General features: G+C 46.4%; 1 protein-coding gene across 3 annotated transcripts in view; it reads right to left on the reverse strand.

Annotated features, from left to right (window-relative positions):
* The window catches only part of ANKRD11 (ankyrin repeat domain containing 11), a 446,248-nt gene that overhangs the window by 50,410 nt on the left and 374,111 nt on the right, over window positions 1-21,727 (reverse strand). For all 3 annotated transcript variants that reach the window (XM_063945538.1, XM_063945536.1, XM_063945537.1), the window contains 3 exons: window positions 11,782-11,946; window positions 8,999-9,202; window positions 2,674-2,816 (listed from right to left, as the gene is read on the reverse strand). In XM_063945538.1, coding sequence (XP_063801608.1) covers window positions 2,674-2,816; window positions 8,999-9,202; window positions 11,782-11,946 — 512 coding nt within the window. The remainder of the gene's footprint in view (window positions 1-2,673; window positions 2,817-8,998; window positions 9,203-11,781; window positions 11,947-21,727) is intronic.

Below are 21,727 nucleotides of genomic sequence, written 5' to 3' on the forward strand. Positions count from 1 at the left end.
TATTAAAACTGTTTGTTCGATTTTATATATTTTGGCTCATGAATCTTAAGCTTTTAACATTAATTATTTGCATATTTACACAACATTAGTCGCCGGTACCCTTATCCCTCCACTATATCTTTTCTCTGGCAGCACCGTACTAGTGTTGCACTCTTAAGGGGTGGCTGACACCTCTAACAAGGTGGTTGTGTTTTTTATACCTTTTTATTACATCATATATCTTTTTATTACAACATATATATCAAGTTAGTACTGAGACTATACCCCACAAGTGGCGCTGTATCACCCTTTGCAATACAAGTATGTATGTATGTTGGTGTGCATGTATGTAATAAAGTTTTACTTTCACGGTGTCTGTGTACTGTTTTTATTTGGGTATTTTTTTTGCAGTAGAACTACAGGTACCAGCGGGCCCGTTTCCCCCCGCATGCTGGTACTTGTAGTTCTCCAAGTACCAGCTTGCGGGGGGGGAGGCTTGCTGGGACTTGTAGAACTACAAAAAACAATACTCTTTTATTTGACACAAGGCTATCAGCCCCCCATCCGCAGCCCTTGGATTGGGGGGGGGGGGGGGGGAGGGAGACGACAGCCTCGGGCTTCACCCCTGGCCCTTGGGTGGCTGGAGGGGGGACCCCTTGATTTAAGGGGTCCCCACTCCTCTAGGGTACCCCGGCCAGGGGTGACTAGTTGGGGATTTAATGCCATGGCCGCAGGGACCGGTATAAAAGTATCCCCCGCATGTGGCATTATCTCTCCAGCTAGTGGAGCCCGGTGCTGGTGTTAAAAATACGGGGGACCCCTACGCTTTTTGTCCCCCGTATTTTTTGCACCAGGACCGGACGCAGAGCCCGGTGCTGGTTGTAAAAATACGGGGGATCCCCTGTCAATTTCCCCCCCCCGTATTTTTACAACCAGGACCAGCTCGAAGAGGCCGAGGCTGGTTATGCTTAGGAGGGGGGACCCCACGCAATTTTTTTCTGGGTTTTTTAATTACTTTTGTGCCGTCGAAAAAGTCGAATCCAGGACGCACACTATCCGTCAATTGGTCCGTTTTTCGACGGCGGGACTGTCGAATCCGTTTTTTATTGAATATGTCGAATTCGGGTCCCAGCGGGAGGGTATGTGACTGTCGAATTGTGTCTAATTTAAAAACGGTCGAATTCCAGACGGAATTCGACCGCAATTGCATATACCCCAATACCTGCAAAACAAAACCTGTGTTATGCGATAGCAAATGCATAGCACAAAACAGAGGATTTAAGCGGTGTGAGGTGACTGAAACACAGTGTGGAACACTATATTTGAAATGAGACCCTGACGCACTTAAACACCCAGGGTACAGAATATAGTGATACACAGAATAGAATCCACACAGCAGCTACAGGCACACACAGTCACAGGTACAATGCAGAAATGATTACATATAAACAATAAGACTGCACTGGACTAGTAAAGCTACATATAGATATGTATGTATACAGATATAACAATGCACAGTAAACACTGGATGTATATCACAGAATACTTGTACTAAATAATCATATAGTAGTGCACTTGTTCTTAACTAACGCTGTCTAAACAACATGTAGAATACTTAAGTGCCCTGTAAATGCACAGCGCTGATGAGGCAGGCGGCTTTACAGAGGAGACCGTGCCCAGCAGTCCTAAGATCAGCATAGCTATGTGAAATGGTGCCCAAACGCTGACAGGGATTGATGGAGAGAGAGAAATGCAGCTCCAGGGCGGGAACAACTGCTGTAGATGGCGCCTGGAGCTGGGGGAGGGACTACAGGTCAGCGCCTTATCCCTCTGCTGAACCTCACCACCGGGTACTAAGGAGTTTATAAACAAACACATTTTTGTAAGTCTGACCTGTGCTCCCTGCCCTGGTCTATATTGTGCCCTGTACGGCCACAATGTCCACGCCAGCGGCGCGGACCGTCTCCTGGGACCGCGACCGGATCGCGAATTACCGGCGGGACCCACAGCACAGAATGTCAACATGACATACACTACATCTAATGCTTGTGCTGCGGCCCTTGAAGTCTTCTAAAAAAAAAAAAAAAAAAAAAGCTATTTTCAGGGCTGCCTAGCGCAGCCCCCCAATTAGTGACCTGCAGGCACCTACTTACAAACTGAGCTCCAGTGCCTTAAGGCGGGGCTATAGAGGAGGCGGTGCAGTGCATCCTGGGAACAATCAAAGCTTTAGCCTGTCGGTGCCTCGGATCAAGATCCAACTCTACACCCCAATGTTATTCCCTGCGGAATACCAGTGTACCCCGCTGCAGAAACTTGTAATAAGGATTGACACGAGGGCAGTCTCAGTACAACTTATCACATCCATCCTGCGGAACTGAATTGCCCACAAAAAGTTACAGTCTAATGAACACCTAAAAGGGGAAACTTACATAGCATTTAAGCTCCCAGACAGATTTCTTTCCACCGATACAGGCAATCTGTTATATTAATGTTACTGTATTCAGTTGTCATAAGCAAGGAGAAGAAAATCGGATAGAACCAAGAACTGAAAAAGGTAGAGGCCCCCTTTAATTAAAGCAAACATGGGTTTATATATACTGCCAGAACGATGAAACATCTAAAGACACGAATACCTTTTCTGGCAGCAGGACCTCCTCCATGCTAAACAAGGTCATCTCAAGAACATGTACTTGCCTTGTAGTGACCGTTGCTAGATGCATCATGCAGGGGGGTGTCATCATCCAACCCTTTGGTGTTGACCTCAGCACCGGCAGCCAGCAGCTGTTTTGCAACATCATAATAACCTCTGTTACACGCCTCATGCAAGGCTGTCCATCCTGAGGATATAAACACAAGTCTTAGCCATCTAGGAGCTCACTGGACAGAACATGGGCTAAAACATGTTGCAGGTAAGTCATTTGCAATCAAACTAATACAGGTATAACCCACTAGTGTGTGAATTGTCGGCAGACTGTTGGTAATAGAACACAATGTGGGGGTGGGGGATGACGACTCCTCAAATTTTAACGCACCCCCGATTCCCGCTCTACCGTCTAAAGTGACGCGAGATTGCAGGGAAATATTCAAATGCCCCCACTTATCTCGCCCAATACACTCGGGTTCACGCGAAGGGGACATCTGAATCCGGCCCAGTGTGGTAAGTGTATACAATTGAGGACTACAGCCTTCATCTGTAGCACCCATTAGAAACACTGTAGGAGAGTAGTGATGCAAGTACTCCATCATATCACTCGCAATGATCTTCAATCATTAATAGACAAGGAACCATATGCACTGTGCCACTTTTGTCAATGTCTTTAATTCCTGTATTACAGCAATGATGTATTCTTACTAAAACACCTGCGTCAAACACAGGATGTAAGCGAGGCATAAAAGGCTTCTCTAAATACTGACTTGGCCAAGGAGCTCCCAATAATTGCCTAAAGTGAACAAAAAGCCACAAAGCACGAAAATAAGAATTTACTCACCGGTAATTCTATTTCTCGTAGTCCGTAGTGGATGCTGGGAACTCCGTAAGGACCATGGGGAATAGCGGGCTCCGAAGGAGGCTGGGCACTCTAGAAAGATTTATGACTACCTGGTGTGCACTGGCTCCTCCCACTATGACCCTCCTCCAAGCCTCAGTTAGGACACTGTGCCCGGACGAGCTGACATTATAAGGAAGGATTTTGAATCCCGGGTAAGACTCATACCAGCCACACCAATCACACTGTACAACTCGTGATACTATATCCAGTTTGACAGTATGAAAAACAACTGAGCCTCTCAACAGATGGCTCAACAATAACCCTTTAGTTAGCAATAACTATTTACAAGTATTGCAGACAATCCGCACTTGGGATGGGCGCCCAGCATATACTACGGACTACGAGAAATAGAATTACCGGTGAGTAAATTCTTATTTTCTCTGACGTCCTAGTGGATGCTGGGAACTCCGTAAGGACCATGGGGATAATACCAAAGCTCCCAAACGGGCGGGAGAGTGCGGATGACTCTGCAGCACCGAATGAGAGAACTCTAGGTCCTCCTCAGCCAGGGTATCAAATTTGTAAAATTTTGCAAACGTGTTTGCCCCTGACCAAGTAGCTGCTCGGCAAAGTTGTAAAGCCGAGACCCCTCGGGCAGCCGCCCAAGATGAGCCCACTTTCCTTGTGGAATGGGCATTTACAGATTTTGGCTGTGGCAGGCCTGCCACAGAATGTGCAAGCTGAATTGTACTACAAATCCAGCGAGCAATAGTCTGCTTAGAAGCAGGAGCACCCAGCTTGTTGGGTGCATACAGGATAAACAGCGAGTCAGATTTTCTGACTCCAGCCGTCCTAGAAACATATATTTTCAGGGCCCTGACAACGTCTAGCAACTTGGAGTCCTCCAAATCCTTAGTAGCCGCAGGCACCACAATAGGCTGGTTCAGGTGAAACGCTGACACCACCTTAGGTAGAAACTGGGGACGAGTCCTCAATTCTGCCCTATCCATATGGAAAATCAGATAAGGGCTTTTACATGATAAAGCCGCCAATTCTGACACTCGCCTGGCTGAAGCCAAGGCCAATAACATGACCACTTTCCATGTGAGATATTTTAGATCCACGGTTTTAAGTGGCTCAAACTAATGTGATTTTAAGAAACTCAACACCACGTTGAGATCCCAAGGTGCCACAGGGGGCACAAACGGGGGCTGAATATGCAGCACTCCCTTCACAAATGTCTGAACTTCAGGTACTGAAGCTAGTTCTTTTTGAAAGAAAATCGACAGAGCCGAGATCTGTACTTTAATGGAGCCTAGCTTTAGGCCCATATTCACTCCTGCTTGCAGGAAATGCAGAAATCGACCCAGCTGAAATTCCTCTGTTGGGGCCTTTTTTGCCTCGCACCATGCAACATATTTCCGCCATATGCGGTGATAATGCTTTGCAGTTACATCTTTCTTGGCCTTAATAAGCGTAGGAATGACTTCTTCCGGAATACCCTTTTCCTTCAGGATCCAGTGTTCAACCGCCATGCCGTCAAACGCAGCCGCGGTAAGTCTTGGAACAGACAGGGCCCCTGCTGTAGCAGGTCCTGTCTGAGCGGTAGAGGCACCGGGTCCTCTGAGAGCATCTCTTGAAGTTCCGGGTACCACGCTCGTCTTGGCCAATCCGGAACCACGAGAATTGTGTTTACTCCTCGCTTTCTTATTATTCTCAATACCTTTGGTATGAGAGGTAGAGGAGGGAACACATAAACCGACTGGTACACCCACCGTGTGACTAGAGCGTCCACAGCTATCGCCTGAGGGTCCCTTGACCTGGCGCAATATCTTTTCAACTTTTTGTTGAGGCGGGACGCCATCATGTCCACCTGTGGTTTTTCCCAACGGTTTACCAGCATCTGGAAAACTTCTGGATTAAGTCCCCACTCTCCGGGGTGGAGGTCGTGTCTGCTGAGGAAGTCTGCTTCCCAGTTGTCCACTCCCGGAATGAACACTGCTGACAGTGCTAGTACATGATTCTCCGCCCATCGGAGAATTCTTGTGGCTTCTGCCATCGCCATCCTGCTTCTTGTGCCTCCCTGTCGATTTACATGGGCGACTGCCGTGATGTTGTCTGACTGGATCAGCACCGGCTGGTGTAGGAGCAGGGATTTTGCTTGATTTAGGGCATTGTAGATTGCCCTTAGTTCCAGAATATTTATGTGAAGGGAAGTCTCCTGACTCGACCATAGTCCTTGGAAGTTTCTTCCCTGTGTGACTGCCCCCCAGCCTCGAAGGCTGGCATCCGTGGTCACCAGGACCCAGTCCTGTATGCCGAACCTGCGGCCCTCTAGAAAATGGGCACTCTGCAGCCACCACAGTAGAGACACCCTGGTTCTTGGAGACAGGGTTATTAAGCGATGCATCTGAAGATGCGATCCGGACCACTGGTCCAACAGGTCCCACTGAAAGATTCTGGCATGGAACCTGCCGAAGGGAATTGCTTCGTAAGAAGCCACCATCTTTCCCAGGACCAGCGTGCAGCGATGCACTGATACCTGTTTTGGTTTCAGGAGGTCTCTGACTAGAGATGACAACTCCCTGGCTTTCTCCTCCGGGAGAAACACTTTTTTCTGGACTGTATCCAGAATCATACCCAGGAACAGTAGCCGTGTCGTCGGAACCAGCTGTGACTTTGGGATATTCAGAATCCAGCCGTGCTGGTGCAGCACCTCCTGAGATAGTGCTACTCCCACCAACTGTTCCTTGGACCTCGCTTTTATTAGGAGATCGTCCAAGTACGGGATAATTAAAACTCCCTTTTTTCGAAGGAGTATCATCATTTCCGCCATAACCTTGGTAAATACCCTCGGTGCCGTGGACAGTCCAAACGGCAGCGTCTGGAATTGGTAATGGCAATCCTGTACCACAAATCTGAGGTACTCCTGGTGAGGATGGTAAATGGGGACATGCAAGTAAGCATCCTTGATGTCCAGGGATACCATGTAATCCCCCTCGTCCAGGCTTGCAATAACCACCCTGAGCGATTCCATCTTGAACTTGAATCTTTTTATGTATGTGTTCAAGGATTTCAAATTTAAAATGGGTCTCACCGAACCGTCCGGTTTCGGTACCACAAATAGTGTGGAATAGTAACCCCGGCCTTGTTGAAGTAGGGGTACCTTGATTATCACCTGCTGGGAATACAGCTTGTGAATTGCCGCTATCACCGCCTCCTTGTCTGAGGGAGCAATCGGCAAGGCAGATTTTAGGAACCGGTGGGGTGGAGACGCCTCGAATTCCAGTTTGTACCCCTGAGATACTATTTGAAGGATCCAGGGATCCACCTGTGAGCGAGCCCACTGATCGCTGAAATTCTTGAGGCGGCCCCCCACCGTACCTGGCTCCGCCTGTGGAGCCCCACCGTCATGCGGCGGACTTGGAAGAAGAAGCGGGGGAGGACTTTTGCTCCTGGGAACCTGCTGTTTGTTGCAGCCTTTTTCCCCTACCTCTGCCTCTGGACAGAAAGGACCCGCCTTTTCCACGCCTGTTTTTCTGGGTCCGAAAGGACTAAACCTGATAAAACGGCGCCTTCTTAGGCTGTGAGGGGACATGGGGTAAAAATGCTGACTTCCCAGACGTTGCTGTGGAAACTAGGTCCGAGAGACCATCCCCAAATAATTCCTCACCCTTATATGGCAAAACTTCCATGTTGTCAATATTTTTTGACAGTTTATCTGACCACGCAGCGGCAGCACTGCACTTCCAAGCTGACGCAATAGCTGGCCTAAGTATAATGCCTGAGTGTGTATATACAGACTTCAGGATCGCCTCCTGCTTTCTATCAGCAGGTTCCTTGAGGGCGGCCGTATCCGGAGATGGTAGTGCCACCTTTTTAGACAAACGTGTGAGCGCTTTATCCACCCTAGGAGGTGTTTCCCAACGTGACCTATCCTCTGGCGGGAAAGGGAACGCCATTAGTACCTTCTTAGGAATCACCAATTTTTTATCAGGGAAAGCCCACGCTTCTTCACACACTTCATTTAATTCATCTGATGGGGGAAAAACTACAGGTAGTTTTTTCTCCCCAAACATAATACCCTTTTTAGTGGTACCTGTATTTATATCAGAAATGTGTAACACCTCTTTCATTGCCTCAATCATGCAGTGAATGGCCTTAGTGGGCATCAGGGTAGACTCATCGTCGTCGACACTGGTGTCAGTATCCGTGTCGACATCTGGGTCTGCGGTCTGAGGTAGCGGGCGTTTTAGAGCCCCTGAAGACCCGTGCGACGCCTGGACTGGCACGAGCTGAGAAGTCGGCTGTCCCACATTTGGCATGTCGTCAAATTTCTTATGTAAGGAGTCTATACGTGCACTCATTTCCTTCCATAAGCTTAACCACTCAGGTGTCTGCCCCGCAGGGGGTGACATCCCTTCTAAAGGCATCTGCTCCGTCTCCACATCATTATCCTCATCAAACATGTCGACACAGCCGTACCGACACACCGCACACACACAGGGATGCTCCAACAGAGGACAGGACCCACAAAAGCCCTTTGGGGGGACAGAGTGAGAGTATGCCAGCACACACCAGAGCGCTATATAATGCAGGGACTAACTGAGTTATGTCCCCAATAGCTGCTTTTTCAATATAATTGTATACTGCGCCTAAATTTAGTGCCCCCCCTCTCTTTTTTTTACCCTTTTCTGTAGTGTAGACTGCAGGGGAGAGCCAGGGAGCTTCCTTCCAGCGGATCTGTGTAGGAGAAATGGCGCCAGTGTGCTGAGGGAGATAGCTCCGCCCCTTTTCCGCGGACTATTCTCCCGCTTTTTCCTAGATTCTGGCAGGGGTATATTCCACATATATAGCCTCTGGGGCTATATATTGTGGTATTTTTGCCAGCCAAGGTGTTATTATTGCTTCTCAGGGCGCCCCCCCCCCCCCCCCCCCAGCGCCCTGCACCCTCAGTGACCGGAGTGTGAAGTGTGTGTGAGGAGCAATGGCGCACAGCTGCAGTGCTGTGCGCTACCTTGGTGAAGACTGATGTCTTCTGCCGCCGATTTTCCGGACCTCTTCTTGCTTCTGGCTCTGTAAGGGGGACGGCGGCACGGCTCCGGGACCGAACACCAAGGACTGGGCCTGCGGTCGATCCCTCTGGAGCTAATGGTGTCCAGTAGCCTAAGAAGCCCAAGCTGGCTGCAAGCAGGCAGGTTCGCTTCTTCTCCCCTTAGTCCCTGGCTGCAATGAGCCTGTTGCCAGCAGGTCTCACTGAAAATAAAAAACCTAATTTCTATCTTTCTTTCTAAAGGCTCAGGAGAGCCCCTAGTGTGCATCCAACCTCGGCCGGGCACAAAATCTAACTGAGGCTTGGAGGAGGGTCATAGTGGGAGGAGCCAGTGCACACCAGGTAGTCATAAATCTTTCTAGAGTGCCCAGCCTCCTTCGGAGCCCGCTATTCCCCATGGTCCTTACGGAGTTCCCAGCATCCACTAGGACGTCAGAGAAATAAGTACAGTTTATGCTGCATTCCACATGTCTGTTACCTGCAAAGTCTTTCACGTTCACATCTGCTCCCTCGTTTATCAGCTCTTTGATACGCCGTGCATCACCTCTTATGGCTGCCCGGTGAAGACGAGTCTCCCCCCGCTCATTCCGCTTGTTAACTTTGTCTTTGGTTTTGGAGGCGGAGTTAGGGGTCCCCTTCTGACCGACTGTAGACTGAGAAGGATGCTTTGGTGTTGTGTCAACTAGGAAACAGATACACAGGTTTAACCTCAATACTCATACAAATCTTCAGGGGGTCTGAAAAGTCAATACAGTACTTAACATGTCTCATACTATAGATGGGAAAAAACAGGAAGCAGTCTTCTCTTATCTAATCTGCTTAATCATCCGCCAAGATGACTGCAACGCTATTGGCTGTAATTCTTGAGCGCAAATTATAAGGATGTTTCAGGATGTCTTGAAAACAGTATTTGGCGCAGGGTATCGCTGAAGAGGCTAAGTATTCTCTATTAGCGTGTAATAGCATTTTTCTACATCTATGTGTGCAGTTGTGCTTATTAAAACTCACAACATTTTAGACAAGATGGCTTAATTTTTTTTGAAGCAATACAGAAAAGCAAAGTAAAAACGTCCCTTGAGCAAAGTTTAACGGAGCAGCTAAAGAGGATTGCCTTTCCAATTGTGCTGATTCATCTGACGTGGGCTGCATGTACCCCAAGAGGCAGCCGAGAAAACAGCAAAATGCGAACCAAGACAGAACTACATAGAGCACAGGTTCTAAAACTCGGTCCTCAGAACCCCACACAGTGCATGTTTTGCAGGTAACCCAGCAGGCACACAGGTGTATTAATTACTAATGGACACATTTTAAAACATCCACAGGAGGCGCTAATTATTTCACTTGTGATTCTGTGAGGAGACCTGCAAAACATGCACTGTGTGGGGTCCTGAGGACAGAGTTTGAGAACCTGTGACAGAGCAAAGTTACAAACTTTAGTATTCTTAATAGAAATGTAAAAACAAGTCTTAAAAAGGTATTACGCTAGGTAGCCAATTTGTTGTTTATAATGTCATGAACATTTAGCCTTTGAGCACAACAGTGCAGCACAGTAAAATTGACACAATCAGGACATTAAATAAAATGTTATTTCTAATTGCAATTTCTAGATTAAACACAAGGGGGCGCACTTTGATAAGAAAGCTTTTGCATCCAGAATCAAAAACATTTGCTGCATTCCGTTGATTTATTGGGTGGGATGGGGAAAGGGGGGATGCCAGAAATCTGTCAAAGAATAGCCACAAAATTCATACACAAAGGCTTGCACAACACACTCGCTTCCTCTTAGTGTTCTGGGCCATGTGTCAACTGAATGAATAACTTGAAGAAACGCATCTGAGAAAGATTTTGCTGCTAGTAGCACATTTCAGAAGATGTGTGGCAGAAAATGGAAATAAAAGCAGAAGGAAGAGCAAGATAAATTCCTTGAATTCAGTGTGAATACAGCATAAATATGAATTAGCACTTTTTATACTGTATATACTCTAAAGCCGGCCATACACTTGTCCGATATGGCCACTTTCAACATGATTCCAACGGATCGGGACGAGAAATAGGAGTGAAAAGTGGGCAAATCGTATGTGTTTGACATCCGATGCGTGGTCCCGTGTGCATCCGTTCTGTGTTGGAAATCAGACGCGCTGCATGTCCGACCACCGATTCGGGGCAGGCTCCGGCAGCGGGGAACAGTATCTCATGCGATATGTCACATGCAAAAGGACCGTATATGCCAAATATTGCATGTTACCCTGGTGCCCAGGATGCTCCCGGGCAACTCAAGAGGCATCGGCTGTGATTTCTCCTGCAGGAGAAATCGCAGTAATGTATGGGGGCCTTAAGCGTTTACAAGTGCAAAGCAAACCTAGCTCCAACCATTGATAAGATACATTTTTTATAGGTGATCCAACTGTCTGAAATTCTACATGGGGTGTGTATGCCGGCCTGCAGTTACTGCATGGCCAGCGTGCCAGGATTGGACCGAGGAAATAAATTCTCGCCAGAGCACAGCCAAGCCGTTTCTAAGGCAGGTAATCCTGTCTGTAAAACATGCCTATGGGGTAAGTTTACCAAGCAGCATTGTAAATCCAGTACCCAAGGCGGTGTTTAAAGGGGCAGTGACATTAAAACACAAGCCCAGGGGTATTTTGATTTCATATTATTGCCCCTTTAAATCCAGAGACTTTGAAAAGCTCTGTTTTGTACACTTACAGCAGAGTGTTTGCTTGTTTTGTGTATACAGAGATGACGTATTCCTTTATGGACACTCTCAGAACGTTTAGAAACTTAGGCGATGATAAATACAGTAGTTGAATTACATAATCTACACGGGCAGCATGAGGCAGGGTGAATACTACAAGGATCACAATCACTTGCTGGAGTGAAAAGGAGCAGATGAGGAAATGGTTTGATGAAGGTAACAATTTACATTCCTTCACATAAAGGTACTATGTCAGGGATAGCTCTAACAATGGTGTGGACAATAAGACAGCTGTCACATGGACAAATACTCTTACAGCGCTCCAACTGTGCATCAAGACATTCATTAGCATTGAATATATTCTGTACAAAAGTACATTAGAAAATATCAATTCCATTATGCAGAGCAGTCTTTATACATAAAACAGGCACACCATCTACAATACTGTCAGGAGGCAATACATACGGGACAGTATACAGGGAGAACAGTAGTTTACGGTCACATGACATGCCAAACCTTCTCAGAGTACAAGGTAGAACATCCTATATTGATGAGTGCATCATTACCTGGGCTGTTGGCAGATTCTTCCGCTGTCATCTGCATAAGCAAAGCAACCTGCTGCCTTTCCGACAAAGGGTACCCAGCTCGAATCCCAGAAATACCAAAAAGTAACCCAGACTTCCGGTTGGCAGGTTCCTTCTTGATTCGCTTCTTTTCAGGGACCTGCTTTTCTGTTGGGAGAAACAAAGCACTTTAGTGACAAAGGCATTCATCTAAACAATTTAAAAGGGACCATGAGTGGCATTTTTTTTTTTTTTAATTAAAGAAAAAAAATTAGTATCTCAAAAAGTACACTCCGTTGTAGGGTAGGTGAAGTGCAATATAAAATAAAAACCTCTAGGATTGTAAAGGTCATGGTAAATGCTAGTCAATATCTCAGTACATAATCTAAAAGTGATTGGAATACAGATTTTTCAATTGGTATTGAATAGGATGTCTTGGCATACAGCAGCCTTCAGTTCATTAATGGTTCTTGGTGAATGTCTGTAGTCCTCAGCTCCATGGTGACTGTGTAAGCTGTTCATGGAGCCGATGAGGATTTTTTCCGTCCAGTAATGAAAATTCTGCTCGTTGACGTAGCCAAATGAAAGTGAGCTTCGTCAGGAAACTGCAGCGATAACACCGGATTTGACCCACCAAGTGCGAAACTTCAGAAATGGACTACAAATGTGTATCAAGAATGAAGGCCACCATCTGGGCGATATACTGAAAACCAAATGAAAATAATCTGTATTCCATGTACTTTCAGATTATAAACTTTTTGAATAGTATTTACAATGACTTTTTTAATCTTTCAAATCTGGGAGTTACATTCTCACCCTGCAGTTTGAGGATTTGTTATTAAACAAAATATTGACATGCTTCTAGATTGCAAAATTGCATGGCCAAGCACTCCCCTGGAAGCCTGAATCAGCCAATTCCCATCAACAGAATAGACCATAGTTTTTACTACACTGGGTGGAGGTGATGTGACAGTGGGAAAATAATGTCACAAACCAGGCATTCCCTTTAAGGACGAACGCTTCATTGCAGCGCAGTGATTTGGCATAAAGTGCTATCCCCCAGAAATTAAAATCTGCATTGCTATATGACCAGAAACCAAATATTTTTTTCCATACCACAAACCTCAACTCCGATGACTTCTATTAAGGTTGGTCCAAAACCAGATTTGCCGTCTCTATACAGCATAAATAATAAAGGTAAAAGACGACAAGCAATTGTTGCATGTTACGGAGTCTGAAGGGATTGCAACGCACAGAACACAAGGACCCCAAGAACCAGCTCTTACCCCATAGCATTACAGAACTGGTGCTAATGTGACTGCTTAGCACGCACAGCCCTCTGTAATGTATTATGCCGGCGACAGATCAGAGCGCACACACAAAATCAATAAGAATTAGTTTGCTGTCTGGGCACATGCTTAGCGCATGCCTTATTATTTCACCCAAATACATAAGCAATAAGCAGTCAAAGCAGATATGGGCTCTTTACGCCACTCTTATCCGGCTGTGTATCTGTTTCACTGGACATGTTAATGCCATTAAGATGCAGTGACAGCAGTCTGATACTAGAAACCATTGTTATCTAGTGTTTCTCAGAATGCACAGAAACCACCTCCTGTAATGTTTGTAAGCATATTGCCAATACAAGGCACTGCGTGCCATGGAGGGTGGGGGGGAAGCTAAGAGTGGAGGAGACGCCATAAATGGAAATTACGGCTGTATTACAGACACACTGGACAAACCTGACATTTCCCGCAATGCCTACTCTGTTTCAGTGTTACAGTGCATTTGTGTACATGAACGTTTCTGCAGCTTGCAGGATGTGGCCAAGGGCCTGGTTTCCTGCAATAATGCTCAGAACATGCAGTGTGTACATCGCACAAACTAGCGCTTGGCCAGCCTCACAGAGAAAAGATGCATCAAGCAGTGTAAAACCAGCATCAGACTGCTGCATCAGCCACAACCCACTATCACGCTTATGCTGCACACAGAAACATAGAATGTGACGGCAGATAAGAACCACTTGGCCCATCTAGTCTGCCCCTTCTTTTATCCTTTAGGCAATCTCAACCCTTTTTGAACCTATATTCTTTGCATGGATATTCATATGTCTATCCCATGCATGTTTAAATTGCTCTACAGTCTTAGCCACTACCACCTCTGATGGGAGGCTATTCCACTTATCCACTACCCTTTCTGTGAAATTATTTTTCCTAAGTTTCCCCTGAACCCCCCCCCCCCTCCAGTTTCAGTATATGTCCTCAAGTCCTAATACTTCTCCTCCTTTGAAGAATGTTTCCCTCCTGAACTTTGTTAAGACCCCTGATATATGTGACAGTCTCTATCATGTCCCCCCTTTCCCTTCTCTCCTCCAAACTATACATGTTAAGATCGTTAAGCCTTTCTGGGTAAAGGTGCATAGCGATGATCACTGACATCGCTGGGCTGAAGAGCACTCAGTGCATACACACACTGAGCGCTTTTCCCCCCTGCCCAGCGATGTCAGCGGGGGTGAGCGGCTTTCCATAGCAGGACGCTATGGAAAGCCGCTCACCCCGCCGTTCATCTACTGGTAATACCAGTAGATGAACGGCGGCTGGCAGCGACGAAGCAGGAGCGGGCATCGGCGCTCATCGATTGTCCATACACACTGCGCGGTTTTGAGCTGAAAGCAGCTCAACACACCAAAAGTGACCTGCTCTCAGCTCAAAATCGCCCAGTGTGTATGGGCCTTAAGTTTTGTGATGTAGGCCATGCACCATTTTAGTTGCCCTTCTTTGTACACTCTCTAATGTATTTATATCCTTCTGGAGATATGGTCTCCAGAACTGGACACAGTATTCAGGAACCATGAGATCTGGTCTCTGCAACACATCATCTAGTTACCTGGGCAAAAACATCTATACAAATCACTTTTTTGCCCTAAAGGAAATGGATTATATGCAAAGAAACAATAGGCTTAAAAGTAATCATCTGCTGCAGCTTCAAATGGTCCTATTCAAAAGTTGCAGTGTTGTACATACAGTATTTGTCCACTTAAAAATGGCTGCAGACCCGTAATGTGGGGTCCAGTTGGCAGCCACACTGCAGCCCCCTCCATCGCCTTCAAGCAGCCCCCTAGACCCTGGGATTGTTATAAGAGCTAGAATGAGCTCTTCCAGCTCTAGGTGGCAATGTTGCTATAAACCACTTTCTCTATAAATATATTCTGTGACGGCAGCTGCCTACTTTTGCTATCCACAGTCAACCCAGTGTCGACTAGTCTTAGGCCAGTGCACACTGTAAAATAAGGCTGCCCCATCGCCTTCTACTCTCCCAATTAGGTTGTATTTTTAAATACTGAGCTCTGAAATCCTTTCAAACAGCAGAGTGGTCGGTCTTATAGCCGCCTCTAGAACTCTGCAGCGTTATCTGCCCACTGCCATCACCAGAGTTAAGCTGCTTTGTGCCAACAGTCTACACACGCCACAACAGTCATCCCCATGTGTCACGGGTGGCATACAATTCTATTAACGTTTCATATATTTAGTAATGGTTATTTATATAGCGCACGCATTATCCGCAGCAGTATACAAAATATTTTTTTGTTATTCACAACAGTCCATTCACCGGTGGAGCTTACAATCTATATTTCCTACCACATTGACAGACATGCAGACCAGGTTGTTTTATTTGTGTGTGTCAGTAGCCAATTAACTAGTATATTTTGGGAATTAATATCATGACCTTAGTGCAGGCCTGGCCAACCTGTGGCTCTCCAGCTGTTGTAAAACTACAAGTTCCATCATGCTTTGCCACAGTTTTGCTATTAGGGAATGCTAAAACTGTGGCAAGGCATGCTGGGATGTGTAGTTTTACAACATCTGGAGAGCCACAGGTTGGCCAGGCCTGCCTTAGTGCTAATGCTAACCATGGACTAATCCCAGGGGTTGATGGGAACAGGTTAGCCAGTCTTCGCTCCCACCGACCCATACCTGGCCCAGTATACAAGGGCTTTCTGCTCTTGTATATAGTTCATCTCCCTAGGTTAGACATGAGGGCAGTAACTCAAACAGAATTAATATTTTTTTTAATATTCCTTTCCTTTATTGAAGCATTTCAAAAGAGAACGTAACAACATTCACAGGAGCAATGTGAAAGATGACATACGAGCAATACAATATATAAGATACGAAACAGTGCAAAATGTGGGGGAGATTTCAGTACATAATATCAAAGTCATAGTTAAATATAACAAGTGCAATATTATACTTCAACAGAAACTGGTCATAGGTACACCTGTGCCGCTTAGAGAGATGGGAACACGTCACGGCCGCAAGCCCGCGCAAACAGAATTAATTATATTAAGTATTTTAACAGCTGCACCCAGCAGTGAGATGAAGGACAGGTAGCTAGCCTTTCCGTTCACAACTGGACAGCAACCAAATGTGAAACACAAGTGAACAGAGCCATTAGGGCAGTGTTTCCCCAACCGCCGTCCATACTATGAAGAGGGTGCCCAACCGAGCAATTCAATTTTGGGTGACCACTATCATGCACACATTAGACCTGGTTTAGTTTCATCCATCAGCTAAATTCGCAGGTAGGGTGCCCAAACCAGAGTTTTTACACATTTCTACATGCCACCTCAGAAGGCAGCAAGTAGAAATGTGTGTTGCCACCCCTCCCCCACCCCCCCACTTGCTCCATTGGGTGCCATCTTGTGGCAGCAGCGGGGAACTCAAATGAATCAACCTTTAACAGTCTTGGTTTTAAGTATAGCCATACTTGAGCATAGGTGACTTAAACCGCACCTCAATTATTTTGGTTTTACCATCCGTGCCCAAGCATGGATATCCTTAAAATCTACACTGTTCGTGTGCCTTCGAGGACAGAGGATGAAAATACTGGTTCCGGTATGAATGGTCGACAGTCATTAGGTCGACCACTATTGGTCGACATGGACATTGTCGACACGCGAAAAGGTCGACACGTGAAAAGGTCGACACATGAAAATGTCGACACAAGTTTTTTTTACTTTTTTGGGTGTCGTTTTTTGCGTAAAGCGACTGGGAACACCAATTAGTGCACCGCGTCCCCTCGCATGGCTCGCGAGCTTCGGGCATGGTGCCTTCGCTCCGCTACCGCTTCGCTCGGCACAGATTACCGTTCCAATCGTAGTCCACGTGGATCGTAAAGTATGGAAAAGTTCCCCAAAAGAAAAAAAAGTTAAAAAACTCATGTTGACCTTTCATGTGTCGTCCATGTCAATGTCGACCAATAGTGGTCGACCTAATGACTGTCGACCATAACATGGTCGACCATGTGAATGGATACCGAAAATACTACATTAGGTGATAAGTCAGATGGAGCTTCGATAGGCATGCAGGCTTTACTTTATGCATCATCCTGCCAATGATTCTGTACTGTCGGAGCAAGGAATTTCTTAGGCATTCCCCATTGGATAAAGAATAATGGGGCAGATGTATTAACCTGGAGAAGGCATAAGGAAGTGATAAACCAGTGATATGTGCAAGGTGATAAATGCACCAGCCAGTTAGCTCCTACCAATTTGCATATTGGAGCAGATTGGCTGGTTCATTTATCACCTTGCACATATCACTGGTTTATCACTTCCTTATGCCTTCTCCAGGTTAATACATCTGTCCCTATGTGCTATAGTTTTACAGCCCGATCACATGTGCAGTTTTTAAGTCTGGATGTTGTAAATTACGCGCATGTTAGGATAGGTAGAGAGTCCCAGCGTTCGGTTAACACAGAGGTTCCCAAACGCAATACTCAAGGCACCCCAACAATCCTTGGATCAGCACAGATGGTTAAATCAAATTGACTGAGGTACTACTTAAGTCACCTGTGGCCAAGAATGGTTAAAACCTGGACTGTTGGGAGTGCTTCGAGAATTGCACCTCTGAGAATATTTTTTTTACCTTACGTAAAATGCATACTGATAGCGTTTATAAAAAAATACCTACGACCCAGAGATCTACTCTGTTATATAGTTATCTATTTGTACTCCTAGCAACCGATATCATTATGGAAGATTACCAACTGATTCAAGTGCTTGCATTAACACATTAATATACATTTTTATAATAAAGATTACACTAAGGGGTCAATTCTATTCGGCAACTTATGAAGAGCGCCGGGAATTAGCTCCTGACGCTATTCAATTCAGCTGCTAGTGACCCGCAATTGTCGGGAATTCTTCTCTCATCCGCGGGGGATGAGAGAAGAAACCCGACAAAAGTGCTGCCTCGCGGCCGGCGCGAGGCTGATTCTGTCGGGAATCAGCATCGCCGCGGGTAGTTAAGTCGGAGAATGCCCGTTCTCCCGACAAAACTACCTGTTAAGTCGGCGAGAACGGGACATCGCCGACTTAACTGGAGCTGAATTGAATAGCGTCGGGAGCTAATTCCCGGCGCTATTCTTAAGTTGCCGAATAGAATTGACCCCAAAGTGTCAGAACACTGGTGAAATGTAAGTGGTTAGTGACATTAGAAGCATGTGTCCCACTCTCAGAGGGGTTTATGCGAATAGTCAAGTCTATTTTCCCTTCGTGGAAAGGACACGGATGTGACAGAAGGTGAGGGCGGAAGTTCTCTTCTGCCCATACAATGGAGGAAATTCAAATGTTAATCGCCCCCGATCTCCCAACTAAAGTGACGGGACATCAAAGGGGGTTAATATACAATTGATGTCCCTTATCGCACTGAAAACAAAGTGCCTAAACCTGACTAAACTAATGTGCGCGATCAGAAAAAGTGCCATTTGGGAGACCAACCAGATTTCCCCCCCCACATATTTCAGCTTGCCAACCCGTGGCGGGCGCGAGTTGAAATATAGTCGCCGGCAGCCGATCGCACCCGAATGGAGCTACATTAGAATAGTTCCGTTCGACACCATCTAGTGGCTGCCGGCCAGAAATACATTTGCCCAGTGTGTGTGTGTTTTCTCCAACCTCCATGTGTTGTAAGGTTATTTGAGTTATTTATGCTACGTTGTACCCTCGCTTCTCTCGCCACAGTTTACTATTCCAAATCGTTGGCGACATGGACCTATTGCATTATGGGAAAGGGAAGGTAGACACTAACTTATGGGGAATGTACTAGCATTACCGCAGCTGCTTAATGCATGCTAATATGAACGCTAGTGGGTAGGCGGCCTAAGGAAGGCGCTTTGAATGCAATGCATACCAATATAAATTGTACCTGTGTCCCTGGACACTGACTTTATAAAAGAGCTTGATGAGGATTTGTAGTTTATTTCTCGGCTACAGGCTGGCTTACATATTTTCCACTAGGGGGAGAGGGTGATAACCTTTACATTAAATAGCAAATATTTGTATTGTACCTCATCTAGTTTTTCAAAGCCATATCATCATGAAAAACATCATCCAGCCATGAGAGGCAATTTATGAAAGCTAGTTTGGTCAAAAATGGGCATAACCACACAAAGTACCTACTATAGGGAATGAATGGGATGAACTGGCGCACCAGTCTAATGCATAGTATAGTTTTGAACAATGTGTCACGGAGCGCCCAGTGACCTGCAACCAGACAGTACATATACAGACACCGTGGACACACTTAAATCAGCAGTCCTGTTTCCAGCTCCCGCTCTCAGTCACCGGGTACAGTAAGAATGGGGATCATTCCCGACCATTAAACTGCCTTCCACCCACTCATGTTTGTGACATGAGCAACTTTAAAAAAATACTGTGCACAGAAAACAAACCAGGTGTGCATGTATCCATTCTAATGGGCCCTACACACATACCGATCAGCCGCCGAGCTGCCCAAGGGCGGATACAGCAGACGGGCGACCCGGCGGCGGGTGGATGGTGACTGGGGGAGTGAAGTTTCTTCACTCCCCCCGTCACCCGGCTCCATAGCACCGCACGCTAATATGGACAAACTCGTCCATATTGGCCTGCATGCATAAGCGATGGGGCACCAACGATTAACGAGTGCGGGGACGCGCATCGTTAATCGTTGGTGCCTACACACAGAACGATATGAACGAGAACGTTCATATCGTTCTGTTTTATCTGCCAGTCTGTAGGGCCCATAAGAGACTATAGCGTATACACGCAAAAGCTTATAAAAATAAGAATTTACTTACCGATAATTCTATTTCTCGTAGTCCGTAGTGGATGCTGGGGACTCCGTAAGGACCATGGGGAATAGCGGCTCCGCAGGAGACTGGGCACAAAAGTAAAGCTTTAGAACTACCTGGTGTGCACTGGCTCCTCCCCCTATGACCCTCCTCCAAGCCTCAGTTAGGATACTGTGCCCGGACGAGCGTACACAATAAGGAAGGATTTTGAATCCCGGGTAAGACTCATACCAGCCACACCAATCACACCGTATAACCTGTGATCTGAACCCAGTTAACAGCATGATAACAGAGGAGCCTCTAGAAAAGATGGCTCACTACAGCAATAACCCGATTTTTTGGTAACAATAACTATGTACCAGTATTGCAGACAATCCGCACTTGGGATGGGCGCCCAGCATCCACTACGGACTACGAGAAATAGAATTATCGGTAAGTAAATTCTTATTTTCTCTAACGTCCTAAGTGGATGCTGGGGACTCCGTAAGGACCATGGGGATTATACCAAAGCTCCAAAACGGGCGGGAGAGTGCGGATGACTCTGCAGCACCAAATGAGAGAACTCCAGGTCCTCCTCAGCCAGGGTATCAATTTTGTAGAATTTTACAAACGTATTTGCTCCTGACCAAGTAGCTGCTCGGCAAAGTTGTAGAGCCGAGACCCCTCGGGCAGCCGCCCAAGATGAGCCCATCTTCCTTGTGGAGTGGGCATTTACAGATTTTTGGCTGTGGCAGGCCTGCCACAGAATGTGCAAGCTGAATTGTACTACAAATCCAACGAGCAATAGTCTGCTTAGAAGCAGGAGCACCCAGCTTGTTGGGTGCATACAGGATAAACAGCGAGTCAGATTTTCTGACTCCAGCCGTCCTGGAAACATATATTTTCAGGGCCCTGATCACGTCTATCAACTTGGAGTCCTCCAAGTCCCTAGTAGCCGCAGGCACCACAATAGGTTGGTTCAGGTGAAACGCTGAAACCACCTTAGGGAGAAACTGAGGACGAGTCCTCAATTCCGCCCTGTCCGAATGGAAAATCAGATAAGGGCTTTTACAGGATAAAGCCGCCAATTCTGACACGCGCCTGGCCCAGGCCAGGGCCAACAGCATGACCACTTTCCATGTGAGATATTTTAACTCCACAGATTTAAGTGGTTCAAACCAATGTGACTTTTGGAACCCAAAAACTACATTGAGATCTCAAGGTGCCACTGGAGGCACAAAAGGAGGCTGTAATTCTTTTTGGAAGAAAATTGACAGGGCCGAAATTTGAACCTTAATGGACCCCAATTTCAGGCCCATAGACACTCCTGTTTCAGGAAATGTAGGAATCGACCCAGTTGAATTTCCTCCGTCGGGCCTTACTGGCCTCGCACCACGCAACATATTTTCGCCAAATGCGGTGATAATGTTTTGCGGTTACATCCTTCCTGGCTTTGATCAGGATAGGGATGACTTCATCCGGAATGCCTTTTCTCCTTCAGGATCCGGCGTTCAACCGCCATGCCGTCAAACGCAGCAAGTCTTGGAACAGACAGGTTCCTTGCTGGAGCAGGTCCCTTCTTAGAGGTAGAGGCCACGGATCCTCCGTGAGCATCTCTTGAAGTTCCGGTTACCAAGTCCTTCTTGGCCAATCCGGAGCCACGAATATAGTGCTTACTCCTCTCCATCTTATCAATCTCAGTACCTTGGGTATGAGAGGCAGATGAGGGAACACATACACTGACTGGTACACCCACGGTGTTACCAGAGCGTCTACAGCTATTGCCTGAGGGTCCCTTGACCTGGCGCAATACCTGTCGAGTTTTTCTCAACGGTTTATAATCATGTGGAAGACT

This window comes from Pseudophryne corroboree, chromosome 11 (assembly GCF_028390025.1).
Source record: "Pseudophryne corroboree isolate aPseCor3 chromosome 11, aPseCor3.hap2, whole genome shotgun sequence".
In the NCBI taxonomy this organism is placed as follows: domain Eukaryota; kingdom Metazoa; phylum Chordata; class Amphibia; order Anura; family Myobatrachidae; genus Pseudophryne; species Pseudophryne corroboree.